Source organism: Streptopelia decaocto, assembly GCF_964273445.1.
Source record: "Streptopelia decaocto genome assembly, chromosome: 13".
Taxonomy (NCBI): domain Eukaryota; kingdom Metazoa; phylum Chordata; class Aves; order Columbiformes; family Columbidae; genus Streptopelia; species Streptopelia decaocto.
The window spans coordinates 3,553,215-3,579,584 of NC_138668.1; the positions used below are offsets into that span (position 1 = coordinate 3,553,215).

Here is a 26,370-nt window from a genome sequence, read left to right on the forward strand (position 1 = left end):
TCTCGATGCCCTTTGCCCTCACTACACCCTGGCTATGCATGTCCTTCTTCTATTGCATCCCTGCTTGCGGCAGATCGGCCCCTGTGAGGTGCAGAAAGCAGAAGCGACTCCATTAAGTCTCCTGCAAGCCCTCCCTGGTCTTCTGTCTTACCATCAGAGTGAACATGTCGAAATCCAAGAGACAGCTACCAGACGGGAGCTTAGAGAGATTTATTGATCCAGTTTAGTGTTGACACCAAGAGCATTTCTTAACATACATCAGCCCAGTGTCAAACAGGCGCCATGCTGTGTTCCGTATCGGCGTGAGAAGTTTATACATACTCGAGCTGTACAGTATTAACAAATGGGGGAAGCAAATCCCTCCTGCTGCTCCTCCCAGGAGAAGCAAGCCCTCATGCACACTGGTAAATAGCTGGGTTTATTTACAGTCTGTTGCAATACCTGACTGCACCATGAGCAACATACAGCTCTGGGGCTGTTTCCCACCTTCGGGGGAGCCTGCGGAGGGTTGTGTTGGTTACCCCGGTTCTGTCTAGTGCAAACCAAGCCGCCCCTGAGCCCTGGCTCCCGGGCAGGGGGGAGTAGGGAGTGCATGCAGCCTGCCCAGGGGCTCCAGACAGCCCATTTCCAGCCCTGCAAACCTGCTGAGCTCCATGGGGGATGATCAGACCAACACACCCACTTGATTCAACGTCGAGTGAATCACCAGCAGCCCCGTGAGGCCCTGAGCCTTTGCTCACCTGCCTGCTACAGCCGAGTCAGTGGTAGGAGGGCTGCGTCGCTCCCAGTCCTGCTGAGACGGCACCCCGGGCCGCTTGGCTTGAGCATGGCAGAGCAGAGAAGCAAAAGGCACAAGTGTCTCGGTGAAGGTCTGTCTTACCATAGAAAAGGCAGGCCAGGCTGCGTTGAAATCCACCAGTGGAGTGTTTACCCTGCATGGAGTGTTTCCCCTGCATGGATGATTTCAGCATCTCTCTCCTTCTGCAAAGTGCAAGACTAAGCACAGAAACCAAAACTACAGCGATGAAGTAGCTGAGGTTTAATTAAGGCCAACCTTGTTAAGCATCCCTTTTTTTAGCATCACAATCCTCGGAGCACTGTTGTTGGGAGGTGCCATGTGAACATCTGATCTGCTGCCCGAGCCCGGTCCGTGCTGGTTTAAGCGCAGGGTGTGATGTAGGGCTTTGCAGCAGGCTGTCTTCATAGGGCTCAGCTGAACTAGGTCTCGGTACCTGTCTATATGTGGAAATCAGGTCGGGTTTATCCCATTAACGTTGCTAAAAGCACAGCGAGGACGTGGCAGGCGGGAGGCCGGGTGTGCAGGGTCGGGCCAGCCGCACGGTGGAGCTGCCACCTCAGCTCTGGTGACACCATTGCTGTTGGCAGCAGATAGCAGAGCTGTTTCTGGGACATTCAGGACTGACCTTCCACAGGGAGCCTTTTGCTGCTCGTCAGCACCCATCAGCACGTCAGCAGCACAAACTTCTGAGATGCTTTGAGCTGGGCAGAACACAGGGCGGCCACACAACGGCCTGGCAAAGCGGGAGGGAGAGGACCAGGACACCATGCCAAGATCTTGTTTGTCTGAATCAGTGTCAGCTTGTTCAGGTCCCAGGTGGCACAAACCCACCATTCCCAGCTCGCAGGGACCAGGGGCAGCAGCACCAACCCGGCCATAGCCCCTTGGAGATGGCAACAGCTCCTGCCTGGGGAAATTCTCCACTTGTGAATGCCCCGTGCTGCTGGGTCAGCCCCAAGGACCTGCTGCCAGGATCATGGTGCCACAGCCAGGCAATGAATCTGCTGCATGAGCAAGGGTGAGAGAGTCCTTTTCTTCAAGGGGCTCCCCCCAGGACTCGGGGAACTGCTGGTGGTGTCAGCCCTTTGCTGCAGCTGCTTCACGTCCCCAAGCAGGTCTGGGGGCAGCGTGATTGTAGCCCAGCAGCAGAAAAGCACTTGATTTTGGGCATGATACCAGGGAACTTAACTCCTAGTGAGCTATCCTGCTTTGCATTCTGCTCCTGGGTACTTGTGCTGCTTTTACCACTCCTGGAGCTGAGCACCCTTCTCCAGGCTGATGTGCCAGCACCTCAGGTGGCCGCTGCCACAGCAAAGCTCAGGCCTGTCCCACATGCTGATCTTTAAATCCAAAAGGTGTTTCAAGCCTTTTCTGTGCCAGCATGGGAGACCACGCATGGCTCAGAGGAACGAAGGAGCCTGCCCACAGCCCCCATGTGGGGAGCACCCCCTGTCTGCCCCCTGCCAGAGGGGACCAAGGAACAGCAAAGCTCCTGAGAAGGATGACACTGTATAAGATGAGGCCAGGCGACTGATCAGGAGTGATGCTCTCAGCCAGTGCAGTGGGAGAAGCGTGCACCACCCTTCGTGTCCTTTCATCCTCTGCAGCACCGGGGCAAGGCGCCAAAAAGCAAATCGAGGGCAGTTGTGCAGTCCTGGTGCTGCTGTCTTGCACTCCAGGCTCCCCGAGGTCAGCTTTAACCAGAGCTGCACCTTCAAGCTGCTGCAGAAGGACCCTCATACCACAAGGACTATGAGGAAGAGGAGCTGGAAGTGATTTTTTTGGCTATTTCCATGTCCGACTTGGCAACCAGAAACCGCAGCTTCTTCCCTCCGGAGCGGATGAGATCCACCGCGCTGCAGAGAACGGCAACAGGGAGAGAGGTGAGTCCCCTGGGAGCCTGCCAGCTCACAGACGTTTGCAAAACACCCCCCGTTTGCAGAACACCTGCACTCTGTGCCTGCTTGGTGTCACAGGCAGGGCCCGTTTCTCTTCTGTGTGTAGCTTTATGGGCAGCTTGGCCTTCAAGCAAGCGCTGCCAGGACGAGGGCAAATGAGCCCTGAGCTGCCCCATGGGCACCTGGACTCTGCCAAATCTTTTCTCCAGCTTCTGCTCCCTCTTCCAAACCCCTCCACCCAACTGCCTCCCCCTTTTCCAGGTGTCCCGGTACTACCTTTGGTAGTCAGCCCCGATGAGGCTGGTGCCGTTGACAGCCAGGATGCGGTCCCCGATGGAGAGCCTGCCGTCGGTGGCCGCGGGGCCGTCCTCGATCAGGGTGCGGATGTAGATCCCCGGGGAGCAGAGAGGAGTGTGCTGTCGGCAGGGAGAGGCGGTGAGTGACCAGCCAGGACAGAGGGGACACAAAAGGTTTGCGGTCCCAAAGGACTGAGCTCCCCAGGAAGAGTGACTCTCCCCCTCAGTGCCAGGTGGGACCCTGGAGGCACTGGGGACCGTGTCACTGATGGTGTAAGGAAGGAAACATGAGCATTCCATTTTATATCAATTTATACACAGAAAGGAGAGGGCGGGCAATCTTTCCTAGTTCAATTTAATTAAGAGTAAAGCATCATCAACCTGCAGCCGTCCTGGGATGGGAGCCCTTTGCTCACGGCTGTCCCCAGGGCTCAGTGATGCCCTGTTTCCTACTGACTCATGCGCTGCTGTGAAAGGCAACTTAGTAAGATGATCCATGGCACTAAACCAGATGGACACGTCACCTTATGCAAGAGCAGGGAGAGCAGTGAGTGCTGTCGCTGGTGGGGCTGTTCTGGCACCCCACAAGTCTCCCTGTTCCCCTCTGCATCCCTTGCCACCCGCTGAAGGGTGGAGGAAAGACCTCAGCTCAGTCATTTTCCTTCCAGAAGAGTGTTCATCCCCTTTGCTTTCTCCAGCTGCAGGACAGCTGTGCTGGATTTTGCATGTCTCTTTTGCCCAGAGAGGTGGTGGATGAACCATCCCTGGAGACATCCCAGGCCAGGCTGGACGGGGCTCTGAGCAACCTGAGCTGCTGAGGATGTCCCTGCTCATGGCAGGGGTGGCACTGGATGAGCTTTAAAGATCCTTTCCAATCCAAACTATTCTCTGATTCTATGTGCAGCACAGCAATGCAGGAGCAGAGATCTGCTCCTCCCTAGAGACTACTCTGTGCCTTACTTTCCCCAATAAAAGCAGCCTAGCTCCCGTACAAGGCGATCTGATTCTTTGTTGGCTTTTCTTGGGCTGTAAAATACGTTTCACATGTCTACTCCAGCTACCTGGAGGGGCATCAGCCCTATCCCACCACCAGTGCAAACTTACCAAGCCGTCGATCAGCCCCATCCCCAGCCCGATGGGTCCTCTCTCCAGCTCCACCACGAAGACGTAGCAGAAGTCATCGGTGGCAGAGCTGCGGCTGGAAGACTCTGGCGTGGGGTAGTCGTAGGGGGTCGGTGAGCATCCTGGCAACAGAGAGACTGGCTTTGCCACTCTGGCATCGCCCAAACCCAGCCTTACACCCTCCCACAGAAAACTGCCCCCCCAAATCCCATCGAAGCTGACCTCAAGCTGTTTTCTGCCCGGGCAGGAGCTGGATGAGATGCTTCATTTGCTCTCACCTGTCCTGTCCAAGCACTGACAGGTCCCCGCCGCAAACACCCTCCTGCCCAAATCCTGCACCCCCCAAAGCAGGGCAGCATCCGCTTTTGGTACCTTCGGGGGTGCTGCCTTTGGTGCCATTCATCCCGTTCCTCCGGGGCTCCTGCAGCCCCTTCCCGGTGCCCTGTGGGGACTCTGGGCTCCCGCACTCGAAGTTCAGGGGGGTGGTGGGTGGCGTCAGCAGGCAGGAGGGGTCTGTGGGTGCTGTGCCGGCCTTGGGGGCCAGATCCCTGCCCAGCTGCAGCTGCTGGAGCTTCTCCTGGAGCTGCGGCTCGCCGGTGGGGTGCTCGCAGGGGCAGCCGTTGGTGGCCAGGCGAAGCGGGGGGGCCCATTCTGCCTCCGGCTCGGCGCAGCCCCCCAGGGAGCCGTGTTCCTCCTGCGGGATGATCCCCAGGGCAGCGGGTGGGCTCTCGCTCACCTCCGGGACTTCAGGCGTTGCACGTGCCTCTTTCTATAGAAGGAGAAAAACACCCTGTGTGACCTCCCCTACGGGTGCTTTTCACACCCTACCTACACCCCACCACCCTGTCTGCTTTGCTGGTGGCTCCAGCCGAAACCTTGGCAATTTGTACACTGTCAGGGCTGGTCCTGGCTTCCCAGCGCAAATCCCGCACCCCAGTTTTGTGGCCAGGACCGTGCTGAGGATGCTCACAGCCACCCATGTCACTGCTGGGGCATCTCTTTGGAGGGGGACACTGGGGGAGCACAGCTCCTCCTGTGGCCCCAGAGCCGGGTGATGTGGCCCCAGGGTGACGGGAGGAGGCAGCGGAGCCTGTGGGTGCTGCAAGGATGGGGAGGGCGAGGGAGACCTGCTGGTGGGACATTCTCCCCCGGGAGCTGGAGATGAACAGCAGTTTAGCTCAGCACCCGCAGCACGTCTTGCCCCCCCTGTGCTTTATAGGCATTAGCTAATTAGTGCTTTTGCTCAAGCCTGCCTGGCTACTTGGGGACAGACAGGGCAGGGAGGCCGGGGAACAGGCAGGGAGAAGGGGAGCTCTGCCTGCAGACACCCCCACTTCATCCTTCCTTCCCACAGCTGCAGGCGAGGGCAGTGAGCCCTGGGCACTGGGCTTGGAGGGGACCTGAGACCCTCCTGCCCACCCAGGAGCGGCACACACTCTCCCCGTGGGGTACCTTTGGGGGTGCTGAGCCCGGCCCCACGCCGGTGTGGGGGCTCTTGCTCTGCAGACTCCAGAGGAAGTGGCGGATGTAGAGGAGGTGCCGGTAGATGTTGTCGTCCAACGTCTCCACCTCCAGGTCCACTTTGAAGCCCCCGCTGGGCAGGATGATGGGTGGGTGGTTGTCAAAGGACTCCAGCATCTCATCTGAAAAGCGGAGGGAGGGAGGCTAGTGCTGGTCCTGGCTGCACCCCACTCCTGGCTCCTGGCTTTCGGCCACTCTCCCAGGGGAATCAGGGACACGTTGAGCTCCGAGACAGCAGCAACCCTCCCTTGGGAATGCAGAGAAATCCCCCAGCCCTTCTGAGCATCCTTTGCAACACCCAAATTGCCATGGTTATTCCTGATCGCTGCAGTTACTACAGGAGCCCCCGGGAGGGGAATGGAATTGCCTGTTCAGTTTGCACATAAAAACCTTGGAGGGGACCCACAGGTGATGGCAGCAGCACAAAGCCAAGGGGCTCACCGGGTTGGAAGGCGGCCGGGTTCTCGTCCTCGCCAGGCTGCCACGCTGTGATACAGCCCACGTCCATCACCGCCTGGCACTGGCTCAGCACCCGCTGGAGCTGCGCGGGGCTCAGCGCCGGGAACTCGGCTCGCAGGGCCGGCCAGGTCATCTGGGCGAGGACACAGAGCGCAGGGTGAGCGGCAGAGCCCAGGAGCCGCTTTCTGCAGGGAGCAGGGGCTCGCGATGGAAAAGCTGAACAGGATGCAGCGAGCCCGAGCATCCCCTCCTCAGTACTGCCCACCCACGGACCTGCCACCCCGGGGAGGGGCAGCTGGTGACAGCAGGAGAAAACACCTTGTTTTGGGGGTTGATCCCCTAGTATGGGGAGTTTCTTTCTGTAGATACAGCAATAAAGGCAAAAAAGCCATATTGCAGTATAGGCACAAGATCTTCACGGTCTGTTCTGAATCTCTCATTACTAAGCTGGCACTGCTACACAGGAAAACTTACAGAAGAGTGAGAAAGGCAATCTGAGGATAATCTAGGAGGAATTATTAAAATAGCTGAGTTTGTACTTGAAAATCAGCTTGGGATGTCTGTTTTTAACCATGTTCAACTCTGTAAAATCAGGGAACGGTCAGATATTTGGTGGCTCTGTCAGTCAACCTACACTTTTCAAATACTTGCTGACATTTTATGATCAATGTTTAGTAACAATGAAAGAAGGGACGTATCCCTGCAGGGACACCCAGCACTGAGCAGGGTCTCTCCTTTCCCGTGCCCATCCCGATGCCACAAGCCCCTGGCCACGCGGCCCTCACCTGGACCAGCTGGGAGCCGGGCATGGCCAGCAGGTTGGCCACGCTGGCCAGTTTGGCGAAGAACTGCTGAGCGAGCTGCTCGAAGCCGGCGCCGCGCAGCCAGTCCAGGAGCAGCCGCACGCTGGCCCGGAGCTTCACCCCCTGCGACCAGTGGAAGCAGCTGAGAGAGGAGCCTGCGGAGGCACAGAATCACAGAACGGTTGGGGTTGGAAGGGACCTCTGGAGATCATCCAGTCCAACCCACCTGCTAAAGCAGGGTCACCTACAGTAGGTTTCACAGGAACGTGTCCAGGTGGGGTTTGAATGTGCTCAGGGAAGGAGATGCCACAACCTCTCTGGGCAGCCTGTTCCAGGGCTCTGGCACCTCAAAGTAGAGAAGTTTCTCCTTGTGTTCAGATGGGATCTCCTATGCCCCTGTTGTTGGGCACCACTGAAAAGAGTCTGGTCCCATCCTCTTGACACTCACCCTTGAGATATTTCTAAATATTGGTAAGATCCCCTCTCAGCTTCTCTTCTCCAGGCTGAACGGTCCCAGCTCTCCCAGCCTTTCTTCCTGAGAAAGATGCTCCAGACCCTTCAGCATCTTCATAGCCCACCACTGGACTCCCTCCAGTAATTCCTTGTCCTTCTTAAACTGGGGAGCCCAGATGGCAACGTATCCATCAGTGCACGTGTGGGGAAACAACCCCTCCAGCCAGAGCCCAGCCCCTGCCCCAAAGCAGCAAAATAAATGGAGGTTACTGTCCCCAGCATCCTAGAGCTGTAACTCCTGGTGGTGGCCAGGTCTCACCTGGCACTTACAGGGGCTGCTGTGTTAATGAGGGCTAATGAGCACCTCATTTACAAAGCTGCAGGAGTTTATTAATGAGCTGCACCCCTAAATGCTCCCAGCATCCTCTGCTCAGGCTCAAAAGGACAGCACTCTGGTGGGGGTGAGGATGGGGTATGTATGGGGTTAAATCCCTCCTGGGAATGGGGACAGCAGCTGGGTCTGTGCTTGTATCCCCAAAAATGGTGCTGGGACCTGCCCATCTCCAGCCTGCTCTTTCCTGTATCCCGCGGTGGCACTGGGATGGCTCTCCCAAAGGGCTCGTTCCCTACAGGTAAGTGTTTGAGGACGACTGACCTTTGTCCAGGAGCTGGTTGAAGAGCAGCGTGTTGGAGAAGAAGAAGAGGTAGGCGAACATCTGGGAGGTGATCTCGGGGTGCACTTCGTACTGGCGGAGCAGGTCCAGCGCCGCCTGGTAGATGAGCACGACCCTGCGGAGCTCCTCGGGCAGCGGGGCCGCCCGCCAGCCGTCCCGGCACTCGCTCTGGAAGGGGTTGCACTCCAGCAGCGCCGGGAGCGACACGTACAGACACTGCAGGGAGAGAGCGGCAGCTTCACAGCAGCCTCGGTTTTGTTTCTTTATTGGTTTTGTTCTTTTTGCATGAACCAAACCCTTCTGACCCCGTCACCACCACAAGCCAAACAAACCCCGCTGGTGCTGCTCTGGCGAGGGGCTGATCCTGCTAACCTCCCCGCCTCAATGCGCTCCAGTGTTGTGCAAGTATTTAAAACTATATATGTGTGTATAAATATATGTATATGTTTGTCGCTTTAAGGACTTGGAGGTGGCAGCATGGGACGGCTCAGCTAAAGGGATCTGAAAACTGCTCTGAAGCAGGGCAGTGGTCGACCAGCTGGGCATGGGGATGAAAGAAAAACCAGGACCGATGGGGATGACCTTTCATAGAGTCACAGAATGTCCTGAGCTGGAAGGGACCCACAAGGACCATCAAGTCCAACTCCTGTCCCTGCGTAGGACATCCCCAAAATTCACACCATGTGTCTGAGTGCACTGTTCAATCGCTTCTTGAACACTGTCAGGCTTGGGGCTGTGACACCTCCCTGGGGAGCCTGTTCCAGTGTCCAGCACCCTCTGGGACCTTTCCCTATTGCCTCAATGGGAGAGCAGCACCCAGCACCCACCTCTGCTGAGGCTCAGGGGGAGGTGAGGGTGCTGGGGAGCCGGGTGCTGCTCTGGTGGAACGGTGCAGGAGCGACTCCTATGTCGCTGTGTGCCGATGCCAGCACACAGGCAGCTTTTTCTCCTGCCTCACACTGCCCACTCTGTTCCCTGCTCCCGATGCTGCTCGGCTCTCAGCGTCCAACAGCGACGGTCCAGGGGCCCCTTTCCATCACGCCCTGAATCGCACCATTATGCTGCGCTGGCCAGAGCCGAGCAGCTCTCCCCAAACGCCTCCCCCGAGCCGCTGCACTGCAGGCAGGGAAACACGCCGCAGTAATTCAATACTTTTCCTGGGCTGCGACCAAAACATGGGGCACTTCAGCCCAAAGGAAAACACCTCGGTGTGATGCAACTGCCAGAAAGTAAAAGCTTAAAAAAAAGAGCTGCTGGGGATGCTCGTGCTGGCCCTGTGGGTTGTTGCCACCTCCCTGTGGAGCACGTACCTTGGAGATGTAGTAGACGCACTGCTGGAAGGTGTACATGATCACCTCCTCCAGCACCGTCATCGCCTCCTCGCTGGCGGTGATGGTCGAGGAGAACAGAGACTCCTTGGAGCCTGCGGGGCGGAGAGGAGGATGGGGAGCAAACCCGCAGCAGCAAGGCGGGATGGATTCCCCGCTCCCCAAATCCCCGAGCGGGGGTTATTAGTGCTCCCAGGCTGGCATCACCACCATAGCATTCCTTAGTGGGGACAGATGCTCTTCTTGTCCCCAGGTGCCCACCTGCCATCCCCCACAGCTCACAATGCTGCAGCACAGCTGCCAGCAGCTCAGGGCTGCACCCTCCTTCCAACAGCCTGGCCTATGGACATTTTAACTTGCTGCATAGATCAGAGATTTCTGAAGCTGATTTAATCCCTTTTTTGTTTCTTTTTTTCCTTTTTTAATGCTGGGAAGCCATTCTGCAGGGCTGCCTGCAAACCCAGGTGCCCCCGCAGCATCCCCAGGGACACAAAGCCCCCCTGCCGTGGTGGAAAGGGGGTGGTCGGCTGCCAACATGACACAACCCGTCCCCAAAGCGCAGCAGCACCATGGCACGACACAAGGCTGCTCCTCCTGCACAGATAACAATGCCAGCCAGTGCCACAGACACATCCCTGCCGATGAGGATTACAGGAGGTTAAAGGAGAATCTCAGAGGAACTGACCACCGCTTGCAACAAGGGATTAGCGGAGAAAAGTCACTTTGGCTGGAGAAGCAAGCAGGGCGCTGAATCCAGCCTTACCTTTGACATCCAGCTGCTCCTCCATGCTCTGGATGTAGGTGGGCGACTTCTGCTGGATGAAGTACAGGACCTCGATGGCATTGGCCATCCAGAAGAGGATGTGCTGCAGGTCTGGGAGAAGGTCTGCGATGGTGAAGCGGGACAAGGTGGCAGGGTCCTGGCTGGGGACACACAGCAGGCATTATGGCTGCTGCTCCTTGGCATCCCCATTCAAGTTTTTGGGGAGAAAACAGACAGCCTGGGGCAATGCCAGAGAGTTTTTGCATCCCCTCACCCCCAAGCCCAGCACTTCGCTTAGGAAGACCCTTTACAAGCAAAAATCTGGTGGTTCCTGCTCTGTAGGATGGCAAAGGGGACCCTGTCGAGACTGGGCTGGCCAAGGGCCACCTGGCCTTTGTGGGGTGCCACTGTTGGGGGAGACTGCCCCTAACATAGCTGAACTGCAGTAGTCATGGCTGAAGAACAGTTCTCCCCAAGAAGTATGTGCTGCTCCTGCCAGCTCTGGACAATTCAACCCAGCCAGCCTGCCCTGGGCTGTTCAAAAATAAAGCAAAATAAATAAAAAGCACCTGGGAAGTTTCTCAGCTGCTGAACTGCTTTCCCCTGCTACAGGAAAGGCCTGGGAAGCATCCTCAGAGCTTGGCCCCAAGGAGAGCTCACAGCAAGCACCAACAATTTCTCCAGATGCTGCTTTGGAGCCTGGATTTTGGAAATGACTGGGAAGCCAGCTCACACCTCACCAGGAGCCAGCCCCCCGCATGCTGTGATGGCCCCAAAGTGGTTCTCCCCACCCCAGGACACCAAGTGCCACCATCCCTGGATGCACACCTGCAATGCCAGCCCCACCCTTGCTCCATGGGGGGTCTTCAGCATGAACGGGGTGAGACCCCGCACCGGGGCCATCCCTGCCCCGTCCCTCAGGGATGCTGAGGCAACAGGTACAAAGTCTTGGCCAGGTCTTGGATCAGAGAAGACCCCAGAGCTGCTGCAGGTCTTATTCCCTCCTGAGCTCACCCACTTTTCCAGCCCCACATATTCCTGAGCAAGGCCCTTGCAGGCACCGCGGTGAAAGGACCAGAGAGCTGAATGCATGGGACTGAGCAGGAAAATTCAGTGTATACTGGTACCACCAGGCTGGGAGGCTGGTTTTAGCCAGCCATGGACTCCCCTCACTCACAGAGAACTGGGTTGAAATCTCTCTGTTTTGGGGCAAAACAAGGAAGGGCAGCAGGTCGCACTTACTGCTGGGACTGCTTCTCAGCCAGCTCCCGCGTCCGCTCCTGCGCAGGGAGAGAAAGGAAAAGCAAAATGAAAACCAGCGGGACAGGGCGGCACGAGCGTCACTCCGACCAGCACTCTCTGCCACTGGGGGCCAGATTGGGAGAAGACCCTGGCGGGGTTCCATTAACACCCCCACCCCACCAACACCCCCGTCCCACAGCCAACTGACCCACACTGTCCTCTGGATCATTTTGGCCACTTTGAGCAGCAGCTGCCCGAAGTCACCCGGCTCGAAGCTGGTGGCCGAGTGCTGGATGCAGAGGCAGAGCAAGAAGGCGGGTGTCAGCTTGTGGTCGTCCCCCCCCGGCTCAATCAGGGTCATGATCCGCCGCAGGAGCACGTCCTCAGCCGCCGGCTCGAACTCCAGCTGCAGCTTTCTGCGGGGAGCCCTGGGGCCGCCGGCGGGCGAGGGGTCCCGCTTTTTGGTGGTAGAGTCCCTCTCCTTCATCAGGCTGCCGCACGACCCGCAGACGGGGGGACCCTCGGGGGCAGCGGGGTGCAGGGCGCGCAGCCTCAGCAGGGTCTGCGCCGGCAGCGGCTGCGCCTTCATGGGGTCCTTGTAGAGGAGCAGGTAGTAGAGACCGAGGGAGAGGAGGTCCCCGTGCTGCAGCACGACCGTCCGGGTCACCTCGGTGAAGTTGACAGAGATGCTGGCACCGGCAATGGGCTCCAGCACCAGTTTCTCCTCCGAGCGATGTCGGGAAGGTCGGAGCTTCCTGATGGTGCAGTGCAGGGGCAAGATGTCAGGGGCCGACAAGCTGATGCTGGGTTTGCTCGCCTGCGTTCGCTGGCCCACCGTGTGCTGCTCGCGGTTCAGCAGGTAAACCAAGCTGTCCTGCCAAGGGGGGAGACACGGCGTGAATATGGGATGGGGGGGAAGGAGCCCTCCTCCCTGCCATGCAGTGGGTGCTGCAGCCTCTCGTTGTCCCCAGCTGTCCCCTTGCCTGCTGCACCTTTGCACGGCAGAAACATGTTTCTCTGTTTTCCTCACTGCCGAGCAAGACAGCGGCAATCCCCGCTTTGGGTACGCTAATTAACAGGCGCAGTAACTTTGGCCATGCAGTCAATGGGGCTGCTTTGGGCAGATCAGTCTCTCCCTCCACCTCTCACCCCTGCCCCTTCCCACAGCAGCTTTTCCTTACCACTTTTCCCCCGGACTGCAGTGCTGCCTGCATCCCCCTGCCCAGAGGAGGACGGTGGGACCCCGGGCAGAGAAGCCGCTCCCTGCCCTGCCGCTCCCCAGCCTGCCCACATGCCCTGAGGCATCTCATGCAACCACCCCGTGCCTCAGTTTCCCCAACTGGATTAACGGGGTGGCCGCAGGGGGATAAGGGCTGCAGTGCCGATGTCACCCTGCCAGAAAGCCTGGAACAGCCAGATCCTCAATGGGGATAAAGTAGCCATTAAGTACAAAAGCCATCCCAGTCCTTTCCATTTCTCCAAGTGCCTCCAGCACTGGGGAGCAGGAGCTCCCACACACGCTGTCTCCTTGCTGCTTTTCATTACCTTTGCCACTAATGAAGCACCCAGACAGGGGACGGGGCAGCTCAGCCATCACCTGCAAAACCGAACCTCCCTGGTGCCAGGGCAGGGATGCTGCTGCGGGGATTTCTCTGGGGCATTGTCTGGGGGTGGTGGGTCCCGGGTCCACGCCCCCGTCTTGGGGACAGGCTTGGGGACAAGCTTGAGGACATGGCCGCAAGTATCAAGCTGGCACCGCTCCGTTTTCTAAAAGATGCTCTTCCGCGCCACCCACCCCCCTTACCCCAGCAGCTCCGGCCATGCCAGCGGCCCCCCTTTCCCCGGGCTTTGGGGGGGTGGGAGGAAAGCGAGGGGGTGCCGGGGGGTGCAGGGGGTGAGCGCGGTGCTTACATGCTGCTGGCTGTAGCCCTGCAGGAGCAGGAGGTGCGGGGACTGGTAGAGGGAGTACCGCATGCTGCTGCCGCCGCTCCGCGCCGCCGCCGGGCTCCCGGGCAGGGTGGAGCAGTGCCGGGGGACCCGCTCCGCGGTCCCGCTCCCGGTCCCGGTCCCGGTCCGCCGAACCGGGCAGCCCAGGCTGGTCTCGCTGAGGCTGCGCCGCAGGGCCGGGGGGGGCCCGCGCCGTTCAGCCCCCGCCGGCGGCCGCCGGGCCCCCCGCGCCCGGTGCCGCTGCAGCTTCCGCGCTTGAGCGTTGATGCCTGCGGGATGGGGGGGGGGGGAGAGAGCAGCGTTCAGCCCCCCCACCGCCGCCACCTCCTGGCACCCCCGCAGCCGCAGCACCCCACGGCTGGGGGATGCTGCAGCGTGGGAGTGGGGATGGAGCAGCTAAGAGCCCCCTTCCCGGGATCGCACACCCTCCCGTGGTCCCCTGCCCTCTCCAAAGGGTGACACCAGGACACCAAAGTGGGGAATTTTGTGCCCTAATGCCATCATCAAAAAGGGGGTGCCCCAGCCCACCCAGCCCCCAAACCCCACTGACCAGGGGGCAGCAAGGCCGGGTTCAGAGTCTGCAGCATCCCCCACGCACCCTGGCCGGGGCTGGGGAGGTGGAGACAAAATCTGTGCTAAAAAGAAATTTATCTCAATTCTTGCCAAAAAAAAAAAGGACCTGGATGCTGCTTTCAGGCCTTCAGCACTCAGGAGCTGCAGGGAGCACCCCTGGCACCCCACAAGCATCAGCCAAGCGTGAGAGCTGTGAGCTGCAGTGGAGCCTGCCTGCCCGCCTGTCTGCCTGCTGCAGGAGCAAGCTGTAATTAACTTTTCCCAAGCATCAATTCAAGCAAAGCCATCTGCAAGACTAATGGGAGCTGGAGTGAAAGAACAGGCCTGGCCGAGCTGCAAAGCAGCCCCTTGCGTGGTATCCCCATCCCCTTCTACTACAAGCACGGCTTGAGCTCTGCAGGAGAAAATAAGAAGTTGTAGGTCTGATGGGCGATGCTCGTACCTTGGGCGGGCAGCCTCCTGGGAGAAGGTCGCTGGCATTCAGGGGCAATGAAGAAAAGGAAAAATAACTAAAGGATATTCTTGTGGTAGGAGCAGTGCAGCTGCATCAGTGCAACACGGAGCCAGAGCCCCGCTCACAGCTTCGGCCAGGGAGATTTGGGGACAACCAGCAGGATTTGGGGACAGCAGAGCGGAGAGCCTAGTGCCCAGGGCTGCTTAAAGGGACACTCGCAAGTTCAGACCCAAAAAAAAACATGTCATCTGCCTTATTTGGTGAGGAATGGGCTGTCGGTTCTGAAATACATTTTTGTGTTTGTTTGTTTTAAATCAAGCGCTCCTTTGCTGGGAAAATGAAAGAGATAGGGATGGAGATGGCAGGGAGAGAAGGAGAAAAATAGCCCCTGCTGTTTACATGCCTTGGGATTAGGGCAAAGCACGGCCAAGCGGTCCAGTGCCCCGCATCCTTCTTAAAAAGGCAATTGGCCCTGCTCACGTCCCCATCACGGCCAGCAGCACGGCATGGGACGCCTGCGTCCTGCAGATGTGAAATCCAGGGGGTGCAACAAGCGCGTCCGGGCAGGAGCGCAGCCCAAGCCGCTGGGGATGTCAAAGGCCACCCCAAAATGTGTCTGCAGGCTCCCTCCAGGAGCCCCATTCCCAACCCACAGCATGGAAATGGGCCAAAGAGATGAAGGACGGCCAGGGCGATGCAGGTCCCAGCCCGGCTGGGGGAAATGGAGGAGGAGAGGGGCTGGATCCTGGGGAGCAGCTGTTGCTGGAGCTCATTGCACTGGGAGGAGCAAGGGCTGCCAGAACTGGGGTCCCACTGCCCAGAAAACACGCCATCACCGGTCTCTTATCTAGGGAAAAGGAAGCTTCTGTATTTATTTTGTGTAGGAAAAAGCAGCTTTTTTACTACCCATAGAGCCCCTGTCACAGGCTCCCCACTAACCCTGGAGCTGCACTGGAAAGATAAACACGGCTCTTTTCCTGAGCAAAACAAAGTCCCTCCATAAAACAGGTTATTTTCTTTTTCAGTCCTCTGGTACGGTTTTCTCCTCCCGAGCGTGTGCAGGTTATCCGACCCAAAACGCTTTGTGAGCATCCCTGACACAGCGCAGCCCCAGCAGAGCTGGCAGCTGCTGAAGCCACATGGTGATGGGGATGGGAAGGCGGCCGAATCGTACCCTGTCCCTTAGGGAGAGCTGGGCACCCCGGGCAGGGACACCACACACCCCCTGGCCAGCGTCTGCTGGTCCCCACCACTCTGCTGCCTCTAATCCCATCCTGCATCCCATGGGAAAACCTGCTGGCTGGGGTACCCGGGATCTGGGCTGGGATCCGCCTCTTTTTCAGCCTAGGAAAGAGGTTCCCTTCTCCTGGCTGAGAAATAAATCAGTCAATAAATAATTCCATGGGCCCCAGGCAAACAAAAACCAACACGCTTTGAATTTACCCAGGAGGGGCCAACACTGGACTAGTCCTTCCTCATGTTATTGCAAAGCAGACACTGCAGGCAATCCTCCCTGGAGACTGTTGTGCTGGGGTATATCAAAGCCAGATCCTCAGAGGTACCTGGCAGAGTATCTTTAAATGTAACAGCCTTTACTCCTAAGTTTCTCAAAGTGTGCAAGTGATTTAGCCTTCTCTCTCCCAGAAAAACCCCAGCAAGCTCAGGACACGGTGCAAAATGGGGTTGATTGGGAAGATGAATGCCATAAAGATGTCAAGTGCTGCACCTCTGTCCCAGCACCCTCCCGTTTATGGGTGTTTTCCCTGGACGTTCCCTTATCTCCCCAGAAAGAACAGGGCCGGGGTGGCAGTGAGGGAGCGCATCAACCTCGTTTACTATGGAGATGCTCCACCTGTGCAGCTAATTAGTGAGGAGTGAGTGCCTTCCTCTCCGGTGGAAAGCAGCTAATAAACTAATTAGGATAATGAGTAACTGAGCAGATAAAACTCTCAAGCTATTTGCTGGGAGGTCATAGATGGGTGGGGAGCCTTTCCCCCAGCTCAGCAGCAGGGCAGGTAGTGATGCTCCAGATGGTGTGACACCAGTGGTCCCAGCAATGCTCCAGATGGCGTGACACCAGTGGTCCCAGCGATGCCCTGAGTGGGGAAGGGCCCTGCAGGTATTTATTTCCCTGGGAATCTTGCTTTGCAACACCCCTGTCCTTTTTCTGCTACAAGCCTAAAGTCCCTTTATTTTTGCACAGATGTTGCACTTTCCACACCAGCAGCCCACCACCCTGGGCAGGGGACCTTTGCCAGCTGGATGTTGGTGACAAGGGTGACCCTAGTGGAGTCAGTCCCCCTCACACCAGAAGTTCTGTGCCTTTTTTTGGGCTGCTGGGTATAGAGAAAGCAGATGCCTCCTGCAGACACGCTGCATCACTCCCATCCATCCCTAGCAGCTTGTGGATGGGGTGGGACCCCATCCTGCTGCTTTGGGCAGCACCACTGGCACGAGGCGAGACTGGTGACAGAGCCCCTGGTGCCACCAAAAGAAAGGGCTGCAGGAGTGAGATTTTTAACGGGTGAGACAAAAAAAGGGCTGTGTAGTCTGCAGAGCAGGCAGCCTAAATAAACGCGGGTGTGGGTTTTCTGTCTCGGAAGATCTTGGTCAGCTGTGGAAAATGCCTAAAGGTTAAAAAACTGAGACTTTCCACCACCCCACCCAGGAGCGCTGAAACAAATGAAGTGATATCTACACTGAAAGCGTAATGGGCTTATTTCCAGACATAGGGCACATGATCCAGTCAGGAACTGCTCCTCCATCAGAAATCGCCAAAGGATGCCAAGCCCAGACCAGCTCGGTGCTGCCCACCCCCCTGGCCTGTGTGGGAGCCTCCCCCTCCCCACGGCTGCCAGGTCACGGGTGGGGACGCTGCTTGCTGCAGCCCAGGGGGAGAATTTGAGGCCAAAGCGACCTTGGGCTCAGGCAGGGAGCTGCCCCGTGGCCCTCCCCGCCACATGCTATAGCCATTGCGCTTGGATCTTGCCCTTCTCTCTATTCAAAAGATGCTGTTTTTAGAGCCACTGCTCTCCCAAAGCGCGTAATGGTTCTCTGATCCTGGCTGGAAAAAGAGGTGGAGAAAAGAACATCCACCTCTGCAGCTCCCTCCGTGGCCTGAGCCTATTTCTCTCTGTTCACATCACACGTGCAGCGAGCTGGGACCGATCCTGCAGTGTCCCCTCTCTGAGCAAGGGACAAGGACTGGACACAGGGAGGGGTTTGCCGAGTAATTGTGTGATCTTTAGGTTATTTCTGACCATCACAATCTCTTCCTACTGGTGTGAGGAACCGGTCAGTGCCCATCCAACAAAACTCCTCAGTCGACACCTCCTGAGTCTGACCCAGGCCCCTCCATCAGCAGGTCAGACCCATCAAGGGCATCATGCAATTAAAAACCTAATTTAAAACCTTTCTGCCCTTGTGGGGTTTTTATCTGAGGGCAGAAGGAAAACTTCATTAGTGTGTGCCGGGGTCACTTATTAACCTGCTGGTTCCTAACGATGCACTTATCTCCTCCTGCCAGCCCCAGGCTCAAGAAGGCACCTTGAGGGGGCTCTCCTACCCTACACTGTTCTCTCCTCATTAGCTTTTCATTTTGCTTAGTTGTTCCTGCAGATTTGCACAGGGTGTCTGGCCTGGGGGATGCCCATGGGGAGATTGGGGTACAGGGGTCTGCTGTGCCAAGGATGCCACGATGCTGGTTCAGTGATACAGGCAACACTGATGGTCTCACCTGTCCAGCTCAGCCACGAGTTGGGGTTTGGTATGAACCCCTAGACTGGCTGGGGTAAATATCTGAGGTTGCCAGTACCAAACTTGTGCAGGAGAGCACTGAGTACCAGCTCTACCCAGGAGCCTTACAGCTAAAATGTGGTTACCCTCCCACTCGCACCATGCCCCGCCATGCACAAAACACCTGCAAAAGCTGCTGGTGGGGGGTGCATCTCCCACAGGCAGTCTGGGGGGGTCACAGCTCCCCAAACCTGCTCCCTGCCCCGTGCCCGGCTCTGACCTGCAGTGGTGGTGTCCACATCCCTGGCCGCCAGCTCCTCCACCTCCGCTCTCTTGCGCAGCTCCAGCCGCCGCGAGAAACCCTCCCTGGGCTTCCAGAGATCCTGGATGAGCAGCGGCTTCTCGTGGTCACCCAGGACCCTCAGTCCCTCCGTCTGCCACCGTTTCTCAGGACCCTCGAACTTCCCGATGACGTCGCACAGGGCGTACTGCCCGGCGCTGAGCTGGCTCAGCCCGTAGCGCTCCAGGGCTTCCTTCACCAGCTCCCGCGCGCCCGAGCTGCCCGTCGCCAAAACGCTCTTGTAGTTGGTGCCTGCACAGATGTTGCCCCCGAAAATCTTCAGGACGCCAGGGGCTGAGAGCTGGGTGGAGAGCTCGGCTGGATCATCCTCACCGCCTGCCGGGGAAGCGGAGGCTGAGCTCCGATCCTTGTAGCTCAGCGTTCGGTACAAGACTTGGGAGAAAATCCGGCTCTGGCGCTTCAACCGGTTCTTGGATGGTGGAGCCATGGTGGAGGAGGACCCATAAAACATCATGCATGAGGTTGTCATGGGGTGCAGCTGGGCAGGGAAGAGGGGAAAAAGGGAAAAATCAGCTGTTTGGAGGCCAGATGTGCAGCACGGAAGAGCAAGCAGGAACTGGCTTGTGGCCACAGAGGAGCTGCTGTCACCTCCAAGGTGGAAAGGGACGGCAGTGAGGGACATTCCCCTTGTGCAACCCAGAACACCAGCAGCCAAGCTCAGCCGGGCTCCTTGGCATCAGCACAGTTACTTCAGGATGGATTTGTCCCTGAACACATAGCCTGGAGTGATCCCAAATTTCTGCATCATGTGTATTAATAGGTCCCTCTTGCCCAGGCAAAACGCAGGAGGAGAGCAGAGCTCAGCGGGACTTGGCGGGGCCCATCCCGCTCGGGAGCCAAGGCGTCAGCAGTTACTTACACTAACGAGTTTATGGAGCAATCCCATTTTTTTTTTTTTTAGAGGTGAAACAGAAAGCTCAAGTGCAAATTCAATCACTCTAAGGTCACCGCTAAATGCTTTTGCTCACCGAGAGGCACAGGGTGAAAATGGGCTTTAATTAGCCTTTCTAAAAATGTCCTGACTCTGGCAAATCTCTTGGCTGTTGCTAGTTTGCGGAGGATGTTAAAGCACGCGGTGGCATCGCTGACAACTCTGCCCTTGTCACATTAGCCAGGGCAGGGCTGCTCGGGGCAGCGACTGGAGGAGATGTGGCCACAGCCGTGCGACTGCTGCACCTCGGTCCCCAGGAACGGGCTGGAAACCACGATGCTCCGCCGGCTCTCGACACACAACGGTCCTGCCCAATGTCACTGCCGACATCTGGGGCCAGCTCTGGAATTGCATCCTGGGTGCACAAACAGCTGGCGCTTGCACGGCGCTGGTAGCGCTGCCGGCTGCACCACACAGCGCTGACGGGGAAGGTCCGGAGAGAGAATCTGAGTGTTTCTGATTGGGACAGGACGGGGTTTTCCCTCACCTCTGGATTTATAACGTGCAGTGAACAGGCACAGGCAGGGACTTGGTGCATGCACGGGGGACCCCCAAAATGTCCCATCAGAGCGCTTTGATGCAGCGGTCAGCACAATCCAGCTGTGCATGGCCGGGGAGATGTGGGTGCTGGCAGTTTTCTGCATCTGCAGCCCCGTCTCACTTGGGCAGGATCTCACCGCCTGAGCAAACCCAGCACTATCAGGCAGAATGATGTTGGCCCTGGAAAGTCTCCAAACCACCATCTAATTCAGGAAGAAAAAGCGTCCCTGCTGCTAATGGAAGAGGTCACCTTCTAACCCAACCTCCCTGCTGTGCACGAAGCATGTCTGCAGGGTGTGCATCCGCCCAGCCTGGGACAAGAGGCCAACTGAATGCTGCCGATGGGGAAACTGAGGCACCAGCAAGCACGAAGGCTGCAGGACGTGTCTAGGAGCTGTGCCATCCTGCGATGCTGCTGCACCTCAAGTCACCCCTTTCCCACCAGGACTGTAAAAACGCCAGGGTTTGTTCTTTTTCCCAGCCCACCATCTCCAAAAGTGAGGATGCAGCCGTTGTCTGGGTGCTGCAGGGCAGGGAGGGGAGCCAGCGGCTGCCCCAGACCCAGCACATTGCAGCCGTCTGGCTCACTGAAACTGGGCTTTGCCATTAGCCTGCAAAGCAGAGCTTAGTGTCTTGTGTTTGGTACCTCTCCAGCTGAGCATTTGGCCCAACAGCTTCACCACAACTCGCTGGGTTTGGGGAAGGCTGTTCCTGCTCCCACCTTGCAACTGGGGAAACTGAGGCAGGGATGGGGTTAAAGCTACAACTCTCCCCACGCTGCTGCTCCTCCTCCAGCTGAGCCTGGAGCTGCTTCTCCCGCTGGGGATATCACTTGGTGTCTGCTGTGTGACGCCTCCTGGGAGTGACCCAACCTGGGGAGCAGGTCAGGGCACTGGCAGACAGTGGGTTCAAGAACAGCTTCCCCGGGCTATTAGCACAGCCCTGCCAGCCCTCATTAACATCGGGCAGAGGAAAAACTAACCAGTGTCCCTAGGAGACTTCACCATTAAGGATGCAAAAGACAAAACTTCATCATCAAATCACTGTTTTCAGTTCATGGATTTAATTTCCTCCACCTCCAGCACAAAGGGAAACCTTTTAACATCTGCTGCTGGTAAAATCGTTCCTCCAAGTCCACCTCACAGACAGAGACACCATCCTCGCTTCTCGCAGGTCCCTGCCTGGTTTTGAATATGTTATTTATAGCTCAGCTATTTTCCTGCTCTTTCCATCGAATGCATTTTCTACAGAGTGCAGCAGCAAAGACATTTCACAGGGAAAAAATATGAAGCCTGGACTGTGAGACGCTTCTAGCCCGGTCCCCCTGTTACTCAACATCTGGAGCAACACAAGTGCGATTTCACCAGCCCCCTGAGAAATCACAGCCCTATCCTGAAGACAGAGTAATGCACGATCTTAATCCCTTCAAGGACTGGAATGGACATGATAAGATGATAATGAGATGGACTCTTCCTGCATCTGTACGTTCAGGCATGATGGTCACAGGCATCTCCTAGGAGGTTAAAGAGAAAACCCCTCCTGCCGCTATGGAGGTATGACCTAGACTTTCCAAAAAGTCCCTTTCTTCAGCATTCAGTGACGTCTTCTCTGGTAATTACTACACAGGAATTAGGCAAAACTCTGTGACTGCCTCCCGGTGGGATCTCTGTCAGGTATCCTCCACCTCCTCGCACGCTGTGCCTGCCACACCAGAACCTGCTGCTTTCCTTGGCTAGCGCCATCTGTATTCATTCTGCAGAGCTATGACAAATGCTTTCGGTATTCACGTGGCCACCACATGTCCTTCCATCACCACAACTGACTCTGCAGCCGCCGGGGACTTTCCTGTGGGCTCCGAGGTTCCTGCTCCCACTGTGGGTGAGCAGCTCCTTCCCTCTGCCCCCACCCAGCACACACGCAAACCTCTCCTTACCTTGCCATCCTTCTCACAGGCCTTTTCTCCTTCCATTCATCCTCTTCCTCAAAACAGTCCGTCCCCCGTGTCACACATCATCCCAGGCGCGTGCCTGTCACGTCTCTGCAAGAGGAAGAGGAGGAGCGGTCCTGGGCTGTTCACAGCGCGGTGGCTTTGGAAGGCTCGGAGATGCTGTGATTCCCCTCCTGATGGGCATCACGTTTGCACGCAGGCTACTGAGCCGCATATATATATCCCCTATAGCTCAGCACCTCACTATATTCCTACACCTCAAACTAAACAGCCCAATCGCTTGCTGCAGTTGAGGGCTGCTGGCTCCTGGGGACCCACGGGGGACATGTGGCTGGTGATGAGCACGTTCGCACATGTTCATCCAGCCACAGCCCATAGATGGGGAGGACCAGCCCACCCCAAGCTCAGGCTCCATCGCAGCAGGAACACAGAAGCCCTGGGACGGGGGAGATGGAGGAAGAGCGAACCCTGCCATGGTGATGTCCACCAGTAGCATCTACCCCATTGCAAAGAGCCTGGGAGAGAACAGCTATGGGAGAAGAAACTGCTGTAAAAGAAAGGTGAAGGGGAGGAGGTGGGACCAGCAACAATCTGGTGACCTTTATCTCCGTCTCCCAAGTGCACATGTCCCTGGGGACACCAGGCTGGGGACCCTCTTGCCCACAGCTGGATCATGAGTCCTGGATCAGCTCCTTCCCTCAGTGGCCACAGCACACTGGGATTCTCACCGAGATGTGTTTTTCCTGAATGTCAGTCTGTTTCGCTGGACATCGAGGACAGCCACCAAGCATGTCCCCTCGCCCACCCAGCACCGATCTGCAGGGACATGATCAGTGACAACTCAAAAAGAAAGGAAGAAAAACAACAAGCACCTGCAAAGTGCCTGCAGTGATTTCATGGGTGTTTCTGAGAAAGAGCTGGCAGGGCACAAGAAATACTCTTTTCTGTGGCTCCGCTGTGATTAAAGACAAAAGCACCAACTAATTAAATCACCTAATCAGAGCCTCAGTGTGGGTTCGATCCAGCCTCTCTTGCTGGCCCAGCTGGGGCGATAGGAGAAACCTTCCACGGGGCGACGGTTGTGATGCGAAATGCAAAGAGATGCTGAACCCACCTCTGCTGCTCACCGTTTCTTCCGATAATTAATCGCTCTCACTGGTTAAATATTTATGCCTTATTTCCACTGTGTCTGCCTTCAGTTGCCAGACATTGATTCTTGTCGTGCTTTTCTCTGCTCAATTAACAAGCTCTTGGCCGCCATGTATTTTCTCATCTACGAGAGTATTTAGATGCTTTAATCAAGCCCTCCCTTGTTTCTCTTTGATTTATGAGTAGACTGACTGGCTGGCCACCTCATCTCTCACTGTAAGACATTTTTTGTAGCCACTTGGTCCCTTCCCTTTGGTTCCCACATTCCCTCTGCCGAGCTGGAGAGACTGGGTTTGGCTGCCATAACCCCAAATTCAGTTCTGGTAATGCCCTGACTGAAAATACAAATAACTGCTATTTTTTCCAGAGCAGAATTTCCCATTAGCCTGAAAATGTTCAATTCTCCAGCACAGAAATGGAGATAGACACACAGCTGTCCCCCGGGCAACTTCTGCTGGAGGTGGGAGCTGGTGAGGCCCCACGTGAGCATCTCCCGCTGAAAATGGTTCGTAGTTAATTTATCATCCAAATCAGGGGCAGGAAAACATGTACCACCCCGGTTATTATTTTTGGGTGCAAGAAGATTTCCGTTTTCCACTCAGCTCCAGTTAGGATGCCTTTCGCTTGCCCAGTTTGCCGCCCAGATTTGTGCAAACTGTTAATGCTGTGCTGCTCTGGGTCAGCCCCAGGTTTTTCCAGAAATAATTTCTCTCTCCTTTCAGATTAGTGATAAAAGCACTGAAACACCGCGGGCATGCTACTAGCCAGCAGTGCCCAGCAGTGATAATCTTCTCTGATAACTGCCTTTGAAATGGATCAGGTTTATTTAATGCCGGCTTTCTTGACACTGTATAATGTCAGCTCGAAATATTGGACTGGATTGACTTTTTTAATATGGGAGAGTGCAGATTTTTACAAGAATATCACCTCACATAACTCAAATGCTTCGCAAAAGTGTATTGCAGCCAGAGAGACATCTCTCGTGTCAGAGACTGAAATAATTTCTACTTGCCAGGAGTTAATTTCCATATAGCCACGTTGGATGGCAGGAATTTATTCCTGGTGCTGAAGTCTTTAATCAATTAAAGCCTCAGCCAGGTTTCTCCCTCTTCTCCCTGAGGGGATGCTATCAAGCCAATCAACCTGTAGCTACCAGGTCATCTTAGGGAAGAGCAGCAACACTATTAAAACACTTTTCAATCTTCTGGAATTTCCCTGGGGCTTGTCCCTACACAGACTCAGCTTTGCATAGATGGGCAGTGAGATTTCAGCTACAACCATCCCAGAACAGCAACCAGAAAAGCAATTTCCCCAGATCTCTATTTGAAATATTTTCCATTTTTTTTTCCTTTTTTTTCTTTTTTTTTGGATGGAAACGACTCCGGTCGCAGCCTCGGTCTAATGGCAACAACCACAGCCTGGATGCTGCGAGCAGAGGGAGAGGCCACTCCGGCACTGCAATGTGGAACAAATTATAACTCAGAGAGCAAAGGAAATGAGAACACCCTGGACACGGCGGCTTTGACGTGCGCTCCTCGGATCCAAATCCTGCCTGTCTGCAGATCCCGTCCCTACAGCCGGGGCAGAGCGCAAACCCCCTTTTCCAAATCAGAGCCCCCACTCCCCTCCCTTGTGGATCAACTCTCCCCTTCAGAGCCCGGCCTTTTCTTGAGTGAGTTTTATCTGTCTAACCTAGGGACAGATCGGAGGCTGATAATGTCGATGCCAGCCTCGGTGCCATCTTTAGCCGGATCAGAGTGGGTAAACTCCTTACCGCGTTATTATTAGCAGCAGGCGCTCTGCGGTAGCGCCCTGGACCCCGCAGCCCAGGGACCGGTTAAACAATACAAAGGCAGTCCCAGTCCTGCAAAGACAAACTAACAGTTTCTCCTGAAGGCAGCTATAGCTCCATTAATAGATTATGGTGATCTGAGACCCCATTCTGCAAGGACAACAGGAGTCCTTTTAGCAGGTATTCTTTTCTTGCCCTTTTTTTTTTTAATTTTTTTTTTCATTATTTTTGCAGGATCTTTTGAGCCGCCAACGTGCATCAGCTCTCCGCTAATGCGCAAGTACAAATGCCAGCCCTCTGCCCAAGCAGCTCTATTCACACACGCGGCAAGAAACATTTCACAAAGAGCGTTTGCTTTCCGCTGCCTTCCGAGCAGCAGAGTCTCGGTAGGCTGCCTAATTATAAGACCTTAGCAATAATTTTTTTCCAGCGATAATTAACTGGTCCTGGAAAGTGCTGAAAATAAGCACTTCCCAAGCAAGTAGCAAAACTCCCCTGAGTTTTCTCTGCTAAAGCTACAACTCAGCATGACGCTGCTCCAGCCTCACGGGGACACAGACCATCCCAGCACCTCCACACCAAGGCCTGAGATGCCACAACAGTCCCAAGCTGCTGGACACAGGTGAAATAGTGTGTGTGGAGTAGCAGTGGGATCCCAAGGGGTGTGAAGAGGGGATAAGGTCCCCAAGGGGTGACCAATTAGGAGAAGGATCCCAAGGAGTGTGCAATGGGTCAAAGATTCCAAGGGGCATACAGTGGGTCAAAGATGCCAAGGAGCGTGCAACGGGATAGGGATCCCAAGGGGCATGGAATGCGATAGGGATCCCAAGGGGTGTGAAATGGGATAGGGATCCCAAGGGACATGCAATGGGATAGGGATCCCAAGGGGTGTGAAATGGGATAGGGATCCCAAGGGGCATGCAAGGGGATAGGGATCCCAAGGGGTGTGAAATGGGATAGGGATCCCAAGGGGCATGCAATGGGATAGGGATCCCAAGGGGTGTGAAATGGGATAGGGATCCCAAGGGGCATGCAATGGATCATAGATCCCAAGGAGTGTGCAATAGGACAAGGACCCCAAGGTGCTGAGTCCCCCAAGCACAGCCCTCCCTGCCTGCCCACTGCCCGGTGCTGTTTTGCAGGCAGCAGGGCAGGTTGGGTCTCCAACGGCAACCGGGCAAGCCTCAACCCTCCCCGCCACTTTCCTCCTGCCTCCACTTTCCAAGGGGACAAGAAACAAACACTCCCGTCCGAGCAGGCGGGGGGACGAGATCTGCTGGCCCCATCCCGGGGAGAGGCTCCCGTTGGCGGGGGTGTCCGGGGGATGTCACAGGGGGAATCTTCCCCACCACCCCATTCCCCAGGGAAAAAAATAGGGGATACCCCGGCCAGGGTCGGTCCGCGCCATCCCCCGCGGTGCGCGCCCCCCGCCCCCGGTACTCACCCCGGCAGCCTCGGCGCGGCCCCGGCGGCTGCAGCGCCCGGAGCCGCCGGGGCTGCGCGGCCGCGTCCCGGGGCGGAGCGGAGCGCAGCGGCACCGCGGCGCCCCCCCGCGGCCGCCCGCCGCGCAGCGCCCCGCACC

General features: G+C 56.5%; 1 protein-coding gene across 2 annotated transcripts; it reads right to left on the minus strand.

Annotated features, from left to right (window-relative positions):
• Positions 1-272: 272 nt before the first annotated feature.
• RADIL (Rap associating with DIL domain) lies at positions 273-26,297 on the minus strand. Of its 2 annotated transcripts, none has more exons than XM_082064072.1 (16): positions 26,233-26,297; positions 21,833-21,937; positions 18,348-18,906; positions 13,270-13,574; positions 11,567-12,232; positions 11,359-11,396; positions 10,117-10,277; positions 9,336-9,448; positions 8,007-8,241; positions 6,881-7,053; positions 6,078-6,228; positions 5,568-5,758; positions 4,488-4,884; positions 4,098-4,237; positions 2,974-3,113; positions 273-2,655 (listed from the first exon to the last, which is right to left on the minus strand). In XM_082064072.1, the coding sequence occupies exons 2-16, from the start codon at positions 21,866-21,868 to the stop codon at positions 2,550-2,552; spliced, it is 3,411 nt and encodes a 1,136-aa protein (XP_081920198.1). In that variant the 5' UTR covers positions 21,869-21,937; positions 26,233-26,297; the 3' UTR covers positions 273-2,549. The 2 variants fall into 2 exon arrangements, with proteins under 2 accessions (XP_081920198.1, XP_081920199.1); XM_082064073.1 differs by lacking the exon at positions 26,233-26,297 and adding an exon at positions 22,962-23,066.
• Between the last annotated feature and the right edge of the window lie 73 nt (positions 26,298-26,370).